This window comes from Bos indicus, chromosome 19 (genome assembly GCF_029378745.1).
Source record: "Bos indicus isolate NIAB-ARS_2022 breed Sahiwal x Tharparkar chromosome 19, NIAB-ARS_B.indTharparkar_mat_pri_1.0, whole genome shotgun sequence".
In the NCBI taxonomy this organism is placed as follows: Eukaryota; Metazoa; Chordata; class Mammalia; order Artiodactyla; family Bovidae; genus Bos; species Bos indicus.
The window spans coordinates 10,986,987-11,007,093 of NC_091778.1; the positions used below are offsets into that span (position 1 = coordinate 10,986,987).

Below are 20,107 nucleotides of genomic sequence, written 5' to 3' on the forward strand. Positions count from 1 at the left end.
CAGTTGTGGTATATGCGGGCTCCAGAGCACATGGACTCTAGTTTGCAGCAGGTGGGCTCTCTAGTTGAGGCATGCAAGCTCATTTGCATGGGATCTTGGTTCCCTGACCAGGGATCGAACCCCTGTCCCCTGCATTGGAAGGTGGATTCTTAACCACTGGACCACCAGGGAAGTGCCCTGAGCTTCCAAGTTTAAATTGATAAATTTTATCATAAATTTATACAGGTAAATGTCACTATGGTAGTTTCAAGATGAATTCTTTGACACTCCTCCCATCAGGAAATGGGGTGTATTTTGTCCCCTTTTATTGAAAGTAATGTGCCTGTAACTGCTTTGACCAATAGAGTTATTACTCAATCGCTAAGTCACGCTCAACTCTTTGCAACCCTATGGACTGCAGCACTCCAGGCTCTTCTGTCCTCCACTATCCCCTGAGTTTGCTCAAATTCATGTCCATTGAGTTGGGGATGCTATCTAACCATGTCATCCTCTGCCGCCCCCTTCTTTTGCCTTCAATCTTTCCTAGCATCAGGGTGTTTTCCAATGAGTCAGTTCTTCGCATCAGATAGCCAAAGAATTGGAGTGTCAGCTTCAGCATCAGTCCTTCCAATGAATGTTCAGGACTGATTTCCTTTAGAATTGACTAGTTTGATCTCTTTGCAGTCCAAGGGACTCTCAAGAGTCTTCTTCAGCACCACAGTTCAAAAGCATCAATTCTTTGATGTTCATAACTGTACGTGACTACTGGAAAAACCATAGCATTGATTATACGGACTTTTTTTTTTTAATTGGAGGCTAATTACTTTATAATATTGTAGTGGTTTTTGCCATACATTGACATGAATCAGCCATAGGTGTACATGCGTTCTCCATTCTGAACCCCCCTCCCTCTTCCCTCCCCATCCCATCCCTCAAGGTCATCCCAGTGCACCAGCCCTGAGCGCCCTTTCTCATCCATTGAACCTGGGCTGGCGATCTATTTTACTTATGGTAATATACATGCTTCAATGCTATTCTCTCAAATCATCCCACCCTCGCCTTCTCCCACAGAGTCCAAAAGTCTGCTCTTTTCATCTGTGTCTCTTTTGCTGTCTCACATAGACTATACAGACTTTTACGGCAAAGTGATGGCTCTGTTTTTTAATATGCTGTTTAGGTTGGTCATACTTCCCAGGTGGCTCAGTGGTAAAGAATCTGCCTATCAATGCAGGAGATGTGAGTTCGATCCCCGAGTCAGGAAGATCCCTTGGAGGAGGAAATGGCAACCCACTCTAGTATTCTTGCCTGGAAAATCCCATGGACAGAGGAGCCTGGTGGCCTACAGTCCATGGGGTCTCAGAGAGTCAGACATGACTGAGCCACTGAGCACGGACATGCATGCATGCATGCTAGGTTTGCCTTAGCTTTCCTTCCAAGGAGCAAGCATCTTTTCATTTCATGACTGCCGTCACTGTCTACAGTGACTTTGGAGCCCAATAAAATAAAATCTGTCACTGCTTCCACTCTCCCCCCTTCTATTTGCCATGAAACGATGGGGCTAGATGCCATGATCTTAATTTTTTAATGTTGAATTTCAAGCCAACTTTTTCACTCTTTTTCACCCTCATCAAGAGGCTCTTTAGTGCCTCTTTTCTTTCTGCCATTAGAGAATTATTATCTGCATATCTGAGATTGTTGGTATTTCTCCTGGCAGTCTTGATTCCAGCTTGTGCTTCTGCCAGCCCAGCATTTCGCATGATGTATTCTGCATATGTTTAATAAGCAGGGTGACAATATATAGCCTTGTCATACTCCTTTCCCAATTTTGAACCCGTCTGTTGTTCCATCTCCAGTTCTGTTCCTTCTTGACCCGCATACAAGTTTCTCAGGAGACAGATAAGGTGGTCTGATACTCCCATCTCTTTAAGAATTTTCAGGTTTGTTGTGATCCACACAAAGGCTTTAGCATAGTCAAATGAAACAAAAGTAGATGTTTTTCTGGAACTCTTTCGCTTTCTCTATGATCCAATGAATGTTGGCAATTTGATCTCTGGTTCCTTTGCCTTTTCTAAATCCAGGTTGTACATCTGGAAGTTCTTGGTTCATGTACTGCTGAAGCCTAGCTTGAAGGATTTTGAGCATAACCTTGCTAACATGTGAGATGAGCAGAATTAGTGGCTCAGACTGTAAAGAATCTGCCTGCAATGGAGGAGACCTAGGTTTGATCCCTGGGTTATGAAGATTCCCCTGGAGGAGGGCATAGCAACCCACTCTAGTATTCTTGCCTGGAGAATCCCCAGGGACAGAGGAGCCTGGCAGGCTACAGTCCCTGGGGTCGTAAAGAGTCGGACATGACTGAGCGACTCAGCACAGCACATACAGGAGTTTAAACATTCTTTGGCATTCCCTTTCGTTGGGATTGGAGTGAAAACTGTGACCACTGCTGAGTTTTCTAAATTTGCTGACATATTGAGTGCAGCACTTTCACAACATCATCTTTTAGGATTTGAAATAGCTCAGCTGAATTCCATCACCTCCACTAGCTTTGTTTATAGTAATGTTTCCTAAGACCTACTTGACTTTACATTCCAGGATGTCCAACTCTAGATGAGTGACCACACCATCATGGTTATCTGGGTCATTGAGACCTTTCTTGTATAGTTCTTCTGTGTATTCTTGCCATCTCTTCTTAATCTCTTCTGCTTCTTTTAGGCCCTTACCGTACCACAGAATTAATGCTATTGATTTATGACACCAGTTCACACCTTCTGTCTTATTCATTGAAACACTCATTCTTGGAACTCTCAGGTACCATGTAAGACATCTGATTACCATAAGACTATTATAATAGAGACGTTATGTGTGGACATTGGAATTGACAGTCCCAGCTGAGCTCTCGGTTAATAACCTGCCTCAGCACAATCAAATTAATATCTTGAAAATAATTTATATATTAGTCATTTTCCACTCAATTTTTTTCAATATCACTGGAAAAAAGGTAGAATGTGAATGAGTCTCTGGACATTTAGCCTAGTTGAGCCTTCAGATGATTTTATCCCTAACCAACTGCTATCAGACTCCAACCTCATGAGACCTACAAGTGAGAGCCACCTATGTGAGCCCAGTCATCCTACGGGGCTGTGAAATACAGTAAAGTGGGTTTTTAAAATAATTTTTGTGCTATATATTCAACCTATAATGTTCTATTTTAATTATCCTAATTGTTTTCAAATTTGTTCCTCAGTTGCAAGGTAGAGTTTTGTTTTTTTTTTTAATTTTTATTGGAATATATTTGGTTTACAATGTATTCGTTTCAGGTATATAGCAAAGTGAATCAGTAATACATATACATGTGTCTATTCTTTTTTAGATTCTTTTCCCATAGAGACCATTACAGAGTGCTGAGTAGAGTTCCCTTGCTATACAGTAGACCCTTTTTAAGGTGGTTTTTGTTCTGGCCACTAAGTTTGGCGGTAATTTGTTTTGCAGCAATAGATAGCCACAGTGGTTAGTTGTGAGCCTCTCTGGGTGGTTTACTGGTCTTCTGAAGTTGGGTCATCAGGTGTCCTGTTAGAATTTCCAATCTTCCTATAGAGTGTCTTAGTCTCTTCTGGTCATCTTCATTTCCACTGACACGCTTCTTTTCTGTACTCCTTATCTCCTACTGCCCAACTGACCTTTCAGCCTTCAGTGTTTCTTCTGAAAGGGTATGTGTATATTAAATTTTCTTAAAATACAGTTTTCATGTCTCTTTCAAAATCAATATTTTTGCCAATACTTACAACAAGTAATTGTAATTCCATCTCCCAGTACTCTAATCTTGAGCTTTTGCCATGCCCGTAAGCTTTATACCTTAAAGATTCATGAAATTATTTTTTCCAGAGATACAAAATTCCAGGATTTTATATGACACCTGAAAAAGATATTTGATGGTTTTATATATGAATGGTCCAAGTTTATTTTGCATCGATATTTTGGCTTGCTGCCTTTGTGCCAATAGCTGCAATGCATTGTACTGACATTTAGGTATATGGAGGTTCTTCAAATCTTAATAGTCCCCAACTTGCAAAATTACTGGAAACCACGTGTGCTATATTGGTGCCAGATATGTCATTTATAGATCACTCTTTCATAAGCCAGTAAGTCAATTCATATGCCCAAATCATTTCCCTTCTGGAAAAGCTACATTGTATCAGCATGGTTACCGTGTGTGGTAATTGATAATGTCTGTGCCACATGGCTTACTTTACCCTTGTCCAACCCAGCTATTCTACCACCTATGATTACCATATGTTACAGCACTCTAGGTTAATGGAATCATTTCCATCTTCCCCTCTAGTCACAAATGTCATTGTGGCTCAATTCCATCAGCTCCACACTCGATGAAAAATAAAGTTGTTGGTACTATCTGAGCACAGGAGATAACTTTGTGAGGAGTTTTCATATTTAGTTGTCTGCTTCCTTTTCATTTAAAAAAGCAGTTGGACTTTTAATGAATACTCTGGAGTGGGTAACGGGCATCTGCTGACTAAAAGAGAATACAATTAATATCACTCTTTAATTCTTGCTTGTATTTATTCTAAATAAATATATAAAGGGAATAAAAAATTAGATAATAATATAGACTTTTTTATCACCATAAAGTGCTTTTTGGTTTTTATAAAGTAAAAACTAGAAGCAAAATATTGAAGTGGATTTTTAAAAAGGAGTCAGTTCGTTTGAGAAGGCCCATTTATTATAGAAGGAATATATTACATCTCAGCCACTTATAGTATCCTTATCAGAAATTGCCATCAACCCCTGCCCTCTTCCTGTTTCATAAGTATGTCATAGTAAGTTAAAAAAAGTTTGATTCCTCAAAGAACTAAGCAAAATAAAAACAAAAGTTTGTTATCATCAGTGGTTAAAGCATTAAGAAAGAAAAGTTAGAACCTGTTTTGGGGACTTCTTTGCTTTTTAAAACTGATGAAAATAGTGCATGTGGACCTGTTATTACCTGATGTGAATTCTAATTTTGACAGCTGTGGACTGTTGCTGCAATATGACCATAGTAGCCAGCAAAAGAAGAGGAATAAAAATTAATATAGTAGTCATATTTTTGGCAGCAAATGGATGTGATTTAACAGTTGTTAAATCACAACTATTCATACAATAGAATACTACTCATCAATAAAAAAAATCAATTACTGATAAACACAACAACATGGGTGAATCTCAAAAACATGATGAATGAAAGAAGTCTAGGCACAAAAGAGCACATACCTCATGATTCTGTTTATATGAAATTCTAGAATAGGCAAAACTAATCTATAGTTAATTATCCTTATCTTCTACATCTTCCAGGATGTAGAAGATGTAGGTAGGGTATATTGAGAAGGGAGGAAGATGCTCTTATTTGAAAACATTTATGTGCTCATTTTTTCCAGTTGACAGGTATTCTCTTGCTCCCTACTAGTCAGTTTGACAATGCAATCAAATTAATATCTCCAAAGTACTTATTTATTAGTTATCCTTCCATCAATTTAAAAAATATGAATGGAACATTTCTCTAGGCACAGATCAGAGATATATGTAAGACCCCTACACAGTTTCCCCAATTATTATTAACATTTTACATTAGTGAGGTACATCTGTTACAACTGATGAGCCCAAATTGATATATTATTATTAACCAAAGTACATAGTTTACACTTGGGTTCACTCTGTGTTGTATGTCCTGTGGTTTTTCACAAATGTCTAATGATTTGTATCCACCATTATAGTATCATACAGAATAGTCTTTGCTTCCCTAAAAATCCTATGTTCTGTCTATTCATCTTTACCCTCCCTACCTTTGAACCACTGGCAACCTATTCATAATTTTTTTTAAGGTTTTAAAAATAACATGTATTTCTTAAAAGTTAACATATGCATAATAGGAAATCATTTACTGCTATCGTCAAGTAAACTCACTGTTCAAGTAGCACCTTTGAAAATCTAGACTTGCCTTAATGTTAACTTAATCCATTTATAATTGTTTTATATATTTTTATCACTCTTTAAAATATTATTTGTTATTGTATTAATTGAGATCCAGTTAAGAAAACAGAGGGAATAGAATACAGGAAATTAGTTACACACATGATAAGAGAGCTAAAAAGCCAAAAGGGAAGGTATCTTAGTCTGACTGGGCTGCTATAATGAAAAAATCATAAGTGGGGTGGCTTACAAGCAACAGAACTTTATTTCTCACAGTTCTGGAGGCTGGAGTTCAGTAATCAGGGCGCTGGTAGATTCAGTGTTTGGGACAGACAGTGGTCTTCTTATTGTGTTTTCACATTTGGAAAGGGAGAGGCATCTCTCTTGCACCTCATCTTATTAAAGATGGCACTAATCCCATTCATGAGGGCTGTGCCCTCATAACCTAATTACCTTCCAAAGACCCCCACCTTCTAATTAATACTTTCACCTTGGGGGTTAGGATTTAAACATACGAATTTTTGGAGCACACAAGTCATCCATCCATAGCAGGCAAGATTAGGCAGCTAAAGCCAGCCACCATCTCTAGGCTGATGGACAAATGGAAGATGATGTTTCTGGAGCTCTAGGACTGGTGTCACAGAGAAAAGCTGGAAGGACAGGTTCAGGGGGAGAAAAGCTATAAAGGAGAAGCAGCAAGCATTAGGACTGAGGTAGGGGACAGGGAAGAAATATCTTGGCTTTTTGCCTTTCCTTCCACCTTCTAGTTTCCTGCTGATGTCTCCCACTGGGCAAATCACAGCTGGAACTCAGCTGTCCAGGAACCTGGTGAATGCAGCTTGAAAGAGTCAGCACCCCTGTAATACCAAGGAGAGCAAAGTAGGGGAAGAAATGGATGTGAGAACAAAAAAAGGACTAAGCAGTAATCAATTCTTTTTAACTTTAAAAATAAACCTTATTGAGGTATAATTTACGTAACAATACACTTATTTAAAATGTACACTTGGATCCTTTCTGACAAATGAATACACCTATATAAAACACCCAGTCAAGATATAGAACATTCTAATCCCTCCCACAAAGTTCTACTTACTCCTTTTCCATGAATCCTCTATTCCATGTCAGTCCTAGACAACCACTAATCTGCTTTCTGTGACTATAGATTAGTTTTGCCTATTCTAGAATTTCATATAAATGGAATCATGAGGTTTGTTCTCTTTTGTGCCTAGACTTTTCTCATTCAGCATGTTTTTGAGATTCACCCATGTTGTTGTGTTTATCAGTAGTTTTTTTTTAATTGATTAGTATTCTATTGTATGAATACACCACAATTTGTTTATCCGCTCACTATTGATGTACACCTGGGTTTTGTCCAAGTTTGAGCTGTTATGAATAAAAGTATTGTAAAAAATTTATATACAAGGGTTTTTTTGGTGATGTGTGTCTGCGTGTGTGTTTGGTGGACACGTTTTCATTTCTTGCGGGTAAATATCTGGGAGATGGATTACTGGGTCATATAAGAAACTAACTGCCCAACTTAACACTTTTATTTAACCTTTTTTTTTTTAAGTTTTTTATGATTTTGGCCATACCTCATGGCCTGTGGGATCTTAGTTCCCCAACTGAGGATTGAACCTGGGCCCTCAGCAGTGAAAGCACCAAATCCTAACCACCATGGGATTCCCCTTTTTAATCTTGAAATGTCATCCTTAATCATGAATGTCCTTGAAAGAACATGTGCATTTCCTCCAAAGAGCTAAGGCTTAGAGAACAATTTTTATGACAAATCTTAAAAAAAAAAAAAAAAAACTTTAAAAAGTTAACTGCTCTTAATACATATGTTTTTTATAGCTCTATTTTAAAATAGACAACAAGAAAGGGGATTAGGGAAGTATAAGAGGAGAGGAACTGAAAAGGAAAGTAAAGCCATGCAAAATAATGACTAAAAAGACTTGACAATGGCAGAATCATCCTACACAGCTGCTCTGAGATCCCAGCACTGCTGTCAGCAACCTTCTGGCGAAGCTCCTCTGTCAAATGGATGCAGCAGGATCCATATTGATCTTTTGTAAAGGAATATCTTCATTAATATAAGCAAACACACCTCTCATTTATAATAATGTAGAGGTGTAGGCTTTTTCTTTTACTCTTAGTAGTAATGTTTCCCCAACACAGAACACTTCCTTTTGATATGTGGGTTGAGTCATAAATTAACGTCACAAATAAATGTCACCTAGAGGAGGGAGGCAACTACATTACAAAGTAGGAAGGTGTAGCTTAGATGTGAATTGTTAACAGTTGACAGCCTTGTGCTCTTGAACTAAATGTCATTGTGTCAAATTCTGAGATATTAAATAGTTGTTGCAATGTAAAATTGCAGACATTTAGGTTTTGTAGCCTTGTAAGTTATGTCAATCTTTTCTAGACATTCTGAAATGGAAATGAACAGGTGGATTGAAAACAAAGGCAAATAAAGAGTTTAAAGACTTTCTTGGCATTGCATAAAGAAGTCGCTCTACACTGGTGATGTTTTAAACAAAACATGTATAAATACAGTTAGCTTGTCTGGAAACAGACTTATTTATTGGGTCTTACCATTTACCTTTGAGACAAAAATAAGTAGTTATAGAGGACTCATGCATTACTCAGTATACACTTTCTATCATGTATTATTTAATCTCAAGCTAAGAAAGAGAATGGACGTCTATTTTACATGATGCCATAATGTACATTAGGGAGCTCAACCCACTTATTCTTAAAATAACAGTATCACATCAGGGATTTAGAATACAGTATTATATGAAAACAGTTGGCAGGGAGACTCCTTCTGCCATTAATAACTGACTAGAAATGTTATTTCAGACTCTAAATCCAACTGAAATCCAGAAGGAATAAATGGAGAGGATGGGGTGGATATTTTGTGAACATGTTTTTCAAAGTAGAGAAAGAATCACTATGTTTTTGCTGAATTACATGTTGCCATGGACATGGCAGTATGCAGTAACGATGCTGTCATCTATACAGCTGTATAACAACACAGCTTCTCCCTCTCCCACTCCCCTCAGTAAGGCTTGAAAATAATAGGTTTGTGTGTAGTTTGGTAAGAAAATTAGAATAATTTAAAGTTGTTTCACTTTCAGTCTACAAAAATAGAGACTCAGGGGGATGGGGAAGAAGAGCAAACAAAATGTACCAAAAAATACACATTATGTAATAAAGTATATATTTGTTGTTGAGTCACTAAGTCATGTCGGACTCTTGCGACTCCATGGACTGTAGCCCCCCAGGTTCTTCTGTCTTCTGTCCATGGGGTTTCCCAGGCAAGAATACTGGAGTGGGTTGCCTGCAGACACTCAAGAAGGGTGTCTTGATGTGCTGGAAATCTGATGGCTTTGCAGTAAAAAGAGCTGTTTTTAGTCCTTGTTGCATCGCAATATCTTGAAGTTTCAGTTTTTTCATCCATGGAATGGAATCATGGTAATACCTTCTACCTTGAGGCGCTATTACAAGGATTAAGAGGATAAATATAATGCATAAACTATAAAGCTTTTTAAAAATAAGGCTTGATAGATGTATTACACTGTTGAGTCTTTAAAAGTCAGAGAAGAATACAGGAAAAAGGGTCTAGAAAGGCTTTAGAAGCTGACAATCTGGGTTCCAATTCCAATGCCACGACTAGGAGCTTCCACACCTTGAAAAAACAAATGTACTTAATCCTGCTTCCTCTTTTTGGGAAGTGAGGATAACACCACTTCACAGAATCAGATGAGAGAATGGAGGCAAAGGAACCTACCTTTGTAGATGTTGAATGCCTTCCCCTGCAAACTACTTATTAAATTAATGTCATCGACAACAGAAGGTGTTCACACTGTGGTATCTTTCCGCACATACGGACCCTAAGACAAGACAGGACAGATAAGGAAAACTGAGGTGAATCCAAATCAAGGAGACCAACAGCTAGACAGGGCGAACGTCTTAGTTCCCTCTTAACCACTTTGAGGTTAGGGTATCCACACAGTGAAGGCATTCAGAGTTGGAGAGGAGACCAAGTCGAGTGCCCCTTTCGACTCCGTGGACTCGACGGGAGGGACCCTGAAATTGTTCCTTAGAGGCCGGTTGCCATGGCGACGGTCTCTAGGCAGCTTGGGCTGCGCTCTCCGTAGGGCTAGAGGGTGGGCCTCCGCCGGACCCCGCGCGCGCGCCCGAGACCAACTTTCCCTCCAGACCCATGAGGGGCGGCGCGCTCCGCCCCCCGGCCCCGGGCCGCGCACGTCCGGGCTCGGCGGCGCGCACGCCTGCGGGAGCCCTCTCCAGGCAACCTAGTGCTGATCGCTCGTGCCGGTGCGGCCGTTAACCGCCCTTGCGGGAGCCGGAGGCTCGCCAGCAGCCCCCCTCCCCTTCCTGGGCCTCCCCCACCCGTTTCCCCGATCGGCCCAGGGGCATGAGCAGCGATGGCCGGCTGCAGCCCTGAGGAGAAAACTTACCGGCGCTTCCTGGAGCTATTCCTGGGCGAGTTTCGCGGACCGTGCGGCGGCGGCGAGCCCCAGCCGGAACCCGAACCCGAAGAGTCGGAGCCCGAGCCAGAGCACGAACTGGTGGCGGCTGAGGCGCGCGAGGCGTCGGTCGAGGAAGCCGGGGAGGCGGCGGCCGCGGGGGCCGCGTCGGAGGAGGGGGAGCACGAGCAGGAGCGAGAAGACCCCGAGCCCGAGGAGGAGGCGGTGGAGGAGGAGGCGGCGGCGGCGGCGGCGGGCGAGGAGGCGGCGGCCCGGGGGCAGTCGGCCGTGCCGCCGCCGCAGCCCCGGCTGCCGCCGCTGCCCCCGCTGCCGCGGCCGCTGTCGGAGCGCATCACCCGCGAGGAGGTGGAGGGCGAGAGTCTGGACCTGTGCCTGCAGCAGCTCTACAAATAGTTAAGTAGCGGGGCTCGGCCGGGGGGTGGGCCGCCGTCCCCGCCGCGCCGGCCTCGACGCGGCTCCCTCTGCCGCGCGAACTGCTCGCTTTTCCGCTCCTCATCCCCCCCGCCCGCCTCACGCCGGCGCCCTGGAGAGGTTGGAAGCGCCCCCGCTGCTCGGACTCGAGCGGTCGGCGGCGAGATGCCCACGCCCGCCGCGGCCCCCGCGCCTCCCGCCGGGGCCTGGGAGCCGCCCCCCGCGCCCTCCTGCCGGGCTCCCGGCTTCCCGCTTCTCCCCGGCCGCCCACTTCTTTCTCCACTTCTCACACCTTTTCTGCTTGGTGCCCGGGAAGGTCCTTCCTTCTAGTCTTGAGAGCTCCCTCTTCCCAGCCCTCTCCTTCCTCCTGGAGGTCTTCCTCCCACCCGGGTCTGTCTTTTTCCCGGCGCGAGTCCCCCCCTGTTGTTTGGCGGCGGAGAGACGCGGTCTCCTTTCTAGGCAGGAGCTGCTTGCTAGGTGCCTCCTGCGTAACCGCAACAAAGATGATAATCCCGGCCCAAGATCCACAGGAGGGGAGACGAGTCGATTTTCTTCTGTTGGGCGCTCAGTGTTGAAAGTGTAGATGGCTTAATACACGGAAGCCTCGTATCGTAGTTTAATGATACTTGATAACTCATAATTGAGGGAGGTGGGAAGGAAATGGGGAGGGACGGATAAAGAAAATTTTACCTGCGAGCCTTCAGGTGAAAGACAGAGTCGTAATTCGTTAAAGTGGAAAACTCTGGCTGGTTTGATAAAATTGCAATTAGGTGCAGTATTTTCAGTCCATTAAGTAGATGGGGTAGAGAGAAAGCAGATGGCTTAGCTACACAGATGAAAGTCTAAAATAGAAAGGTCAAGGCTTTGCCTTTCATCCCAGTTTTTATGGGCCTGAAATAGAAGCAGTTTACAATTGCGTTTCTTTCTAAATGGAATTGTTCTGAAATAATGACGGAGGAGAATACTAACAAGTTTCTGAGAACACTGGTAAACCTCGACAGCCTTTTGCCATTCTGCTGATAGTTGTAATGAAAGATGTTACTCTGTCCCCATCAAAAAGTTTGCTACTGCAAGATTCACTGCAGTTAAGATCACTTCTTGGATTTTTTTAAAAGCTTAGATTAAGAGAAGGACCTGGAAAATAAAGGTTTTGTCTTTTTCCAACTTAACAGACACCTGATCAAATCATTCTTCCTGTTAAAACAGAAGCTTGTCAACAGGAAAAAAACACTGAACATATATGCTGTAAAAGTGGACTGTGTTGATGTGTCCCATATTTTATACACTATTGAAATTTCAATTTTGAAATCCTATCTGGTTACCAAAGTCATACTGCTTTTTGGGAAATGTAAAATGGCATGTAAAAACATCTTAGGAGTATTTTTTCTTCCTAGTGTTTGTAAACAATCGTAGAATAGAGTTTATGAAATATTTTTAATACTATATAGACACTTAAGACTTCTTGCTTAAAATAAAATGGAATTGTTTACTGAAGTGGAAAGATTATCTCAGCATCAGACTAACTCTATTTTGACAATTTTACCTTTACAAATGCAATTGCAGAATTAAAGAAATACACATTTAAACATTAGAGAAGGTCCATTTCAAAAAAAAGAGTGTCATTAGCTTAGAACATCTTTGAATATGTACCATTCAAGGTTTTTTAAAAATGAAATCTGTATGATGATGGTAGGTAGATGTGTGTTTTGCCACATGGAAAGGGAGCAAGATTTTCCATACATGTATAAACTAGAAAAGTATTCACATTATAAAATGGCCATCTAATTGAGAAGTTTAGATTTGAAGTAAAACTAGCAAAATTGAAGTTGGAAAACAAACTGTTTTGTGCAGAAGCTGTTAACTTATGTTTTACTCAGATACAAAATGTCTGGCTTGTTTATGTAAAGTATCTTCAAGGTTGTTAACAGACTGAAAACAAAACAAAACCCCAAAACCTAAAAGTCTCATAGTTTAAAAACACGTACTTTTTGTGCTTTATTATTTATGAAAGAAAATCATACAACTTGGCCACAAGAATCAGTACTGGAAGACATTGTAGAGAGAGATCATTTTCCTGTTCGCTTCATTTTACAGAAGAGAAAACTGAGGATCCCGATTCAGAAATGACAAATTATGTACAAATGGTTTTCCAGCATTTTTCAATATAATTTTTGAACCTCAAAACTCTCAGAGTTGTCAAATTTCCTAGGAAAAATTGAGTTATCAAATTTCCTAGGAAACACTTTGAAATCATTCTGATTAGGAATATGTTGGAATTACTAATTTGGCGGAGGTGAAGTTTTTTTGTTTTTTTTTTTTTTAATATTTTCTCAGATACCCACTCTCTCTTTATTTTGGGGATTCTTAATATTCTTTAGAAACTGTCATGCTTGTCAGAGTGTCCTATAATACTTAAATGAAGTTACTTGAAATATATATTCACTAATTTCACAGTTGAAACTAATGTAAGAAGAAACTAGAACCAGTTTCATAAGTCTCTAGACTATTTTTTCTGTCAGTGCTTTGTAAATACATAGTATGAAGCTACAGAGAAAAATAAAGATGCTTACTTTCCCAATACTGTTTATGTGTACACTGGCTGAAATTTTACTTCAAAAAATATAGTGAATGTTTTTCCCAGTGTTTTGCTTCTCTCAGAGTTTAAGAACAGCAGATATATTTATCATTCTTCATTTTGGTAAACTCAAAGCTTAGGATTAACTTGAGATAAGCAGTTACTTAGGTAAGTAAAGGATCAAGGTTTAAATGGACAAAATATAGTTATAATTAGCAACTTAAAAGTTTTTCAGTATTTGTGTTAGAGTTTTTGCTGTTAGGCTTCAAAATGGGAACTATGTACTTAATATTTCTCTACTAGATAAAAACATGTAACATTTTGAAAGAAAAATTATTTGAAATGTTAAAAATCCCCTAGGATGAGAAAGATCTCTGTTGTGGGCTATAAATACTTTTTTTTAAAGGACCATTTAAACAGTTTTGTTTCAAATAATTAAATCTTTAAGAATGAATAATAAATTCAGGCAGTTCTTTAGAACTGTTTAACTGAATTAGTCTATTCCATGTCAATAAAAAATTCCAGTGATTTGGAATCTTCAGCTGCTCATGTAAAAATTATCTCCTTTACTCCTGTAAACTAAAATGCCCCCCAAGAGAGTAAAATAAATTCTAATGACACAAAATTAGGAGTTTTGAGGTTAATGGATCTCTTTGAAAAGGTGGAGGTGAGATATTTTATAGCTTTGAAATAATTTCAAATAAAATTTACAGCTGATCTTATAGCAGATATGAATAACCTTGGATAGGTTGCATAGGTCAATGCTGTATTTTATTTCTCTGTATTATTGTATGGAGGATAAATCTATTTGTTTTAACCCAGAGGAAACAAATACCCTGAAGTCTGTAAGAGCTGCATGTCAGTACATTTTTAGAGCAATTGTCTTCTCAGTTATTCATTTAGTCTGGGTTGGACTTCTCAAGGAGGGGGAGATATTTTGGTAGCCTGGCAAAGTTAAATACTTGCAGATGGTTTACAGTAGTAACGAGGGTGGCCACTTTAAAAATGGCTTGGGAAAGAAAATCATTGTTTATAGACACTAATAATTCAGTTGTATTGAATTATGTGACTCATTAATGACTTTGAGATAGATTAGAAAGCCATTAACCTTTGTCTGTGTATATATATATATGAAAAAATACATGGATGGGAGTTATGCCACTCATTTAGAATACCCCCCCCCCCCTTTTTTTTTATTCTTAAAAGTAGTAAGAAGTAGCAGAAAAAAGAAAATACCAACCGTTCGGTGTAAGCCATAATTTTCGGGGTTTTCTCCTACGTCTTAGACTGCCACTTCTCTGTGAGCTTTTAATACTCTGCCTAACCCTTTTATATTGTTGTTTGCTCCTTGGCCTTTTCAAGTTTGGTTGGCTTAGTTGTCTGTGGTCAACATCAGTCTCTCCCTTGATGTGATTTTGGTTATTGTAGTTATGCTAATAGCTCCCAACTCTGTCTCCATCCTTGCTTTGACTGCTTATGGAATGGCTCTATCCAGATGTCTAAAAGTCTTCTCAAATGAAAATGTCCAAAACTGAATTTGATCTTCCGTCTCTCTCTGTCTCCCCCACAGAAGACAAAACTTGATTCTCTTTTTGGTGGGTTTATTCATGAGGTCACAAAAAGTCGGACATGTCTGAGTGACTGAACTGAACTGAACTGATCCTTGATTTCTCCTTCTCTCCTCCTCACATTCAGTCAAATTTTGCTTTATAAATACCTCCTAAATATGTCCTTCACCGTCCCTACTGTCATTGCTATTTCTTCCTAGTCTTTTCCAATATATTCTCCCCAGTGTATTAATAGTAAAGTGATTTCTCTAGAATCTAGATTATGTAGATTGATTAATTGTCACCCATTGCTTAAATATTTTACTGTTTATCTGGTATTAGCCAAACTGAGGTCAAAGGCACAGTTCTCCAGTCAGATACAGCTGAGTCTGCCTGAGGCAGAAGTTGCTAGGAGTTAGGGTCCAACTATAAGTTAGAGGAAAGAGTTTGCACAAGACCACCCTCACTTCTGACACTGACTATAATTTTCAGGTTTCTCAAAACTACTTTCAGATTTGGTAATTTACTACAAAGACTCACAGAACTCACTGAAAGCTTAATATATTAATGGATTATGGTTCAGTATAAGAAAAAGCTAGAACTTAGAACCAGCCAAAGAAAGGGTTGCATGAGCTGCAATCTGGAAGGGTTTCAGTTGTGAAGCTTCCATTGTCCTCAGGGATGTGTTCCTCTCTCATGGAGTCCTGACAGCCCAAAAAGCTCACCTAAGTTTCGCTGTCCAGTTTTTATTGGGATTTATTGGTAGATTGCTCACCTGGTTGAACTTACTAATAGTTTCAAGTCTCCCACCCCAGGCTGATACCATGTGATCCAAGGGGCCCACTATGAATAACAAAGACACTGCTATTACTCTAGAAATTCCAGGGATTTAGAGGTTACCTCCCAGGAGCTGGGGACAAAGGCCAGACTTCTTTTTGGCAAGGCCAGTTCTTTATTGTGTACCTTCATCACCTATTTCTCCATTGCCCTCTAGATAAAATCCAAACAAGCCTGTATAATCTTATCAGCCATCCCTGAATCTGTCCACCCACTTCACCCCTAGAAACTATCCTTCAGCTGTTGTAGACTATTAATATATTAGTTTGAATGCATGGTGTTTGCTCTTACCTCTGCACCTTTGGACATAACACGCTTGATCTACCCTGCTCTCCCACTCCGACTTGAATCTGTCCAGTCATTAACCCATTGTTCAGGTCTCCATTTCACATCACTTCCTTTGTTCACCAACCCCACGCTCATAATGAATTACATGTCTCTTCCGTGTCTCCTTAGAGAATACCTAGTGCTCATTCCTCTTGTTCAGTTCAGCTGCTCAGTCATGTCCGACTCTCTGCAACCCCGTGAGTCGCAGGACGCCAGGCCTCCCCGTCCATCACCAACTCCTGGAGTTCACCCAAACTCATGTCCATCGAGTCGGTGATGCCATCCAGCCATCTCATCCTCTGTCATACCCTTCTCCTGCTCTCAATCTTTCCCAGCATCAGGGTCTTCTCCAGTGAGTCAGCTCTTCGTATCAGGTGGCCAAAGTATTGGAGTTTAGGCTTCAGGATCAGTCCTTCCAATGAACACCCAGGACTGATCTCCTTTAGGATGGACTGGGTAGATCTCCTTGCAGTCCAAGGGACTCTCAAGAGTCTTCTCCAACACCACACTTGAAAAGCATCAATTCTTCAGCGCTCAGCTTCCTTCACAGTCCAACTCTCACATCCATACATGACCACTGGAAAAACCATAGCCTTGACTAGACGGACCTTTGTTGACAAAGTAATGTCTCTGCTTTTCGATATGCTATCTAGGTTAGTCGTAACTTTCCTTCCAAGGAGTAAGCATCTTTTAATTTCATGGCTACACTCACCATCTGCAGTGACTTTGGAGCCCAAAAAAATAAAGTCTGACATTGTTTCCACTGTTGCCCCATCTATTTCCCGTGAAGTGATGGGACCAGATGCCATAATCTTAGTTTTCTGAATGTTGAGCTTGAAGCCAACTTTTTCACTCTCCTCTTTCACTTTCATCAAGAGGCTTTTTAAAGTTCCTCTTCACTTTCTACCACAAGGGTGGTGTCATCTGCATATCTGAGGTTATTGATATTTCTCCTGGCAATCTTGACTGCAGCTTGTGCTTCATCCAGCCCAGCATTTCTCATGATGTATGCTGCATATAATTAAATAAGCAGGGTGACAATATGCAGCCTTGATGTATTTCTTTTCCTATTTGGAACCAGTCTGTTGTTCCATGTCCAGTTCTAACTGTTACTTCCTCACCTGCATATAGGTCTCAAGAGGCAGGTCAGGTGGTCTGATATTCCGATCTCTTTGAGAATTTTCCACAGTTTATTGTGATCCATACAATATTGTGATCAAAGGCTTTGGCATAGTCAATAAAGCAGAAATAGATGTTTTTTCTGGAACTGTCTTGCTTTTTCAGTGATCCAGCGGATGTTGGCAATTTGATCTCTGGTTCCTCTGCCTTTTCTAAAACCAGCTTGAACATCTGGAAGTTCACGGTTCACGTATTGCTGAAGCCTAGGGCGGAGAATTGTGAGCATTACTTGACTTGCGTGTGAGATGAGTGCAACTGTGCGGTAGTTTGAGCATTCTTTGGCATTGCCTTTCTTTGGGATTGGAATGAAAATTGACCTTTTCCAGTCCTGTGGCCACTGCTGATTTCTCCAAATTTGCTGGCATATTGAGTGCAGTACTTTCACAGCATCATCTTTCAGGATCTGAAATAGCTCTACTGGAATTCCATCACCTCCACTAGCTTTGTTCGTAGTGATCTTTCTAAGGCCTACTTGACTTCAGATTCCAGGATGTCTGGCTCTAGGTGAGTGATCACACTATTGTGATTATCTGGGTCGTGAAAATCTTTTTTGTACAGTTCTTCTGTGTATTCTTGCCACCTCTTCTTAATATCTTCTGCTTCTATTAGGTCCATACCATTTCTGCCCTTTATTAAGCCCATCTTTGCATGAAATGTTCCCTTGGTATCTCTAATTTTCTTGGAGAGATCTCTAGTCTTTCCCATTCTGTTGTTTTCCTCTATTTCCTTGCATTGATCGCTGAGGAAGGCTTTCTTATCTCTCCTTGCTATTCTTTGGAACTCTGCATTCAGATGCTTATATCTTACCTTTTCTCCTTCGCTTTTTGCTTCGCTTCTTTTCACAGCTATTTGTAAGGCTCCTCTTGTAGCACTTGTTTAATTTTTTTCCCCCACAGATATTTATGTATCTTGACTAGTGGTCTTCAAAATAAGGTGTACCCAAAATAATCCATTTCCATGAAGGAATAAAATATTAAAATCTATTTCTTTGTGTACAAAATATGAACTTAAGAGCATTCCCTCGCAGTCCAGTGCTTCGGATTTGACGTTTTCACTGCTGTGGCCCAAGTTCAGTCCCTGTTTGGGGATCTAAGATCCCGAAAGACAGGTGGCATGACCAAAAAAAAAAAAAAAAAAAAAAGAATTAAGTGCTAGTAATACTTGACATATTAATTGAGAATGGCAGCTTGTTCTGTGTGCCAGCTGACTTCATGTTAAACACTGTACATGAAGTATCCTGATGACGTGCAAGTTTCTTGGCTTAGAGTTGACAGTGGCACCTTTCCTCCAATTTTAAGAACGTCATGGATTATTACTGTTTACCTTGTCTCATTAAATGGATTCCTTGGTTGTATTTAACAGAGTTCAGTTCAGTTCAGTTCAGTTGCTCAGTTGTGTCCGACTCTGCGACCCTGTGAATCGCAGCACGCCAGGCCTCCCTGTCCATCACCAACTCCCGGAGTTCACTCAGACTCATGTCCATCGAGTCGGTGATGCCATCCAGCCATCTCATCCTCTCTCGTCCCCTTCTCCTCCTGCCCCCAGTCCCTCCCAGCATCAGAGTCTTTTCCAATGAGTCAGCTGTTTGCATGAGGTGGCCAGAGTACTGGAGTTTCAGCTTCAGCATCATTCCCTCCAAAGAAATCCCAGGGCTGATCTCCTTTAGAATGGACTGGTTGGACCTCCTTGTAGTCCAAGGAACTCTCAAGAGTCTTCTCCCAACGCCACAGTTCAAAAGCATCAATTCTTCGGCGCTCAGCTTTCTTCACAGTCCAACTCTCACGTCCATACATGACCACTGGAAAAACCATAGCCTTGACTAGATGGATCTTTGTTGGCAAAGTAACGTCTCTGCTTTCAGTATGCTATCTAGGTTGGTCATAACTTTCCTTGCAAGGAGTAAGCATCTTTTAATTTCATGGCTGCAGTCACCATCTGCAGTGATTTTGGAGCACAAAAAAATAAAATCTAACACTGTTTTCACTGTTTCCCCATCTATTTCCCATGAAGTGATGGGACCGGATGCCATGATCTTCGTTTTCTGAATGTTGAGCTTTAAGACGACTTTTTCACTCTCCTCTTTCACTTTCATCAAGAGGCTTTTTAGTTCCTCTTCACTTTCTGCCCTAAGGGTGGTGTCATCTGCATATCTGAGGTTATTGATATTTCTCCCGGCAATCTTGATTCCAGCTTGTGCTTCTTCCAGCCCAGTGTTTCTCATGATGTACTCTGCATAGAAGTTAAATAAGCAGGGTGACAATACAGCCTTGAAGTACTCCTTTTCATATTTAGAACGAGTCTGTAGTTCCGTGTCCAGTTCTAACTGTTGCTTCCTGACCAGCATATAGGTTTCTCAAGAGGCAGGTCAGGTGGTCTGGTATTCTCATCTCTTTCAGAATTTTCCACAGTTTATTGTGATCCACACAAAGGCTTTGGCATACAAAATAGATAATTGACTTAAAAAATTCCTGCAGAGAAATCATAGGTTGAACATATTATTTGTAATGCAAGTGTAAAAAGCAACAAAACTTCTATCTTTATTTTTATTAGATTTTTTAAAGGGCAATTATATTTGATGAGGAATCTGTGAATATGTAGCTGTTAATTAGATTATGTAGAATACAGCTTACTCAAAGAAATACTGATAATATTGCTGGTGAGAGTGGTATGTATGCATGGGTATGCATGTATGAAATTTATACATGTATATATACACACATCCACACATGAGAAATGTATATCTACATTGAAAGTGTGGTATTCATAATGTTCCAAATGAT

The 20,107-nt window shown here is 40.6% G+C and overlaps 1 protein-coding gene across 1 annotated transcript in view; it reads left to right on the forward strand.

Annotated features, from left to right (window-relative positions):
* The first annotated feature begins 10,216 nt into the window (after positions 1 to 10,216).
* PPM1E (protein phosphatase, Mg2+/Mn2+ dependent 1E) overlaps positions 10,217 to 20,107 on the forward strand; it is a 216,341-nt gene continuing 206,450 nt past the window's right edge. Inside the window, exon 1 of the mRNA XM_070772569.1 lies at positions 10,217 to 10,843. Within this exon, the coding sequence (XP_070628670.1) occupies positions 10,389 to 10,843 (455 nt within the window). The 5' untranslated portion in view covers positions 10,217 to 10,388. The remainder of the gene's footprint in view (positions 10,844 to 20,107) is intronic.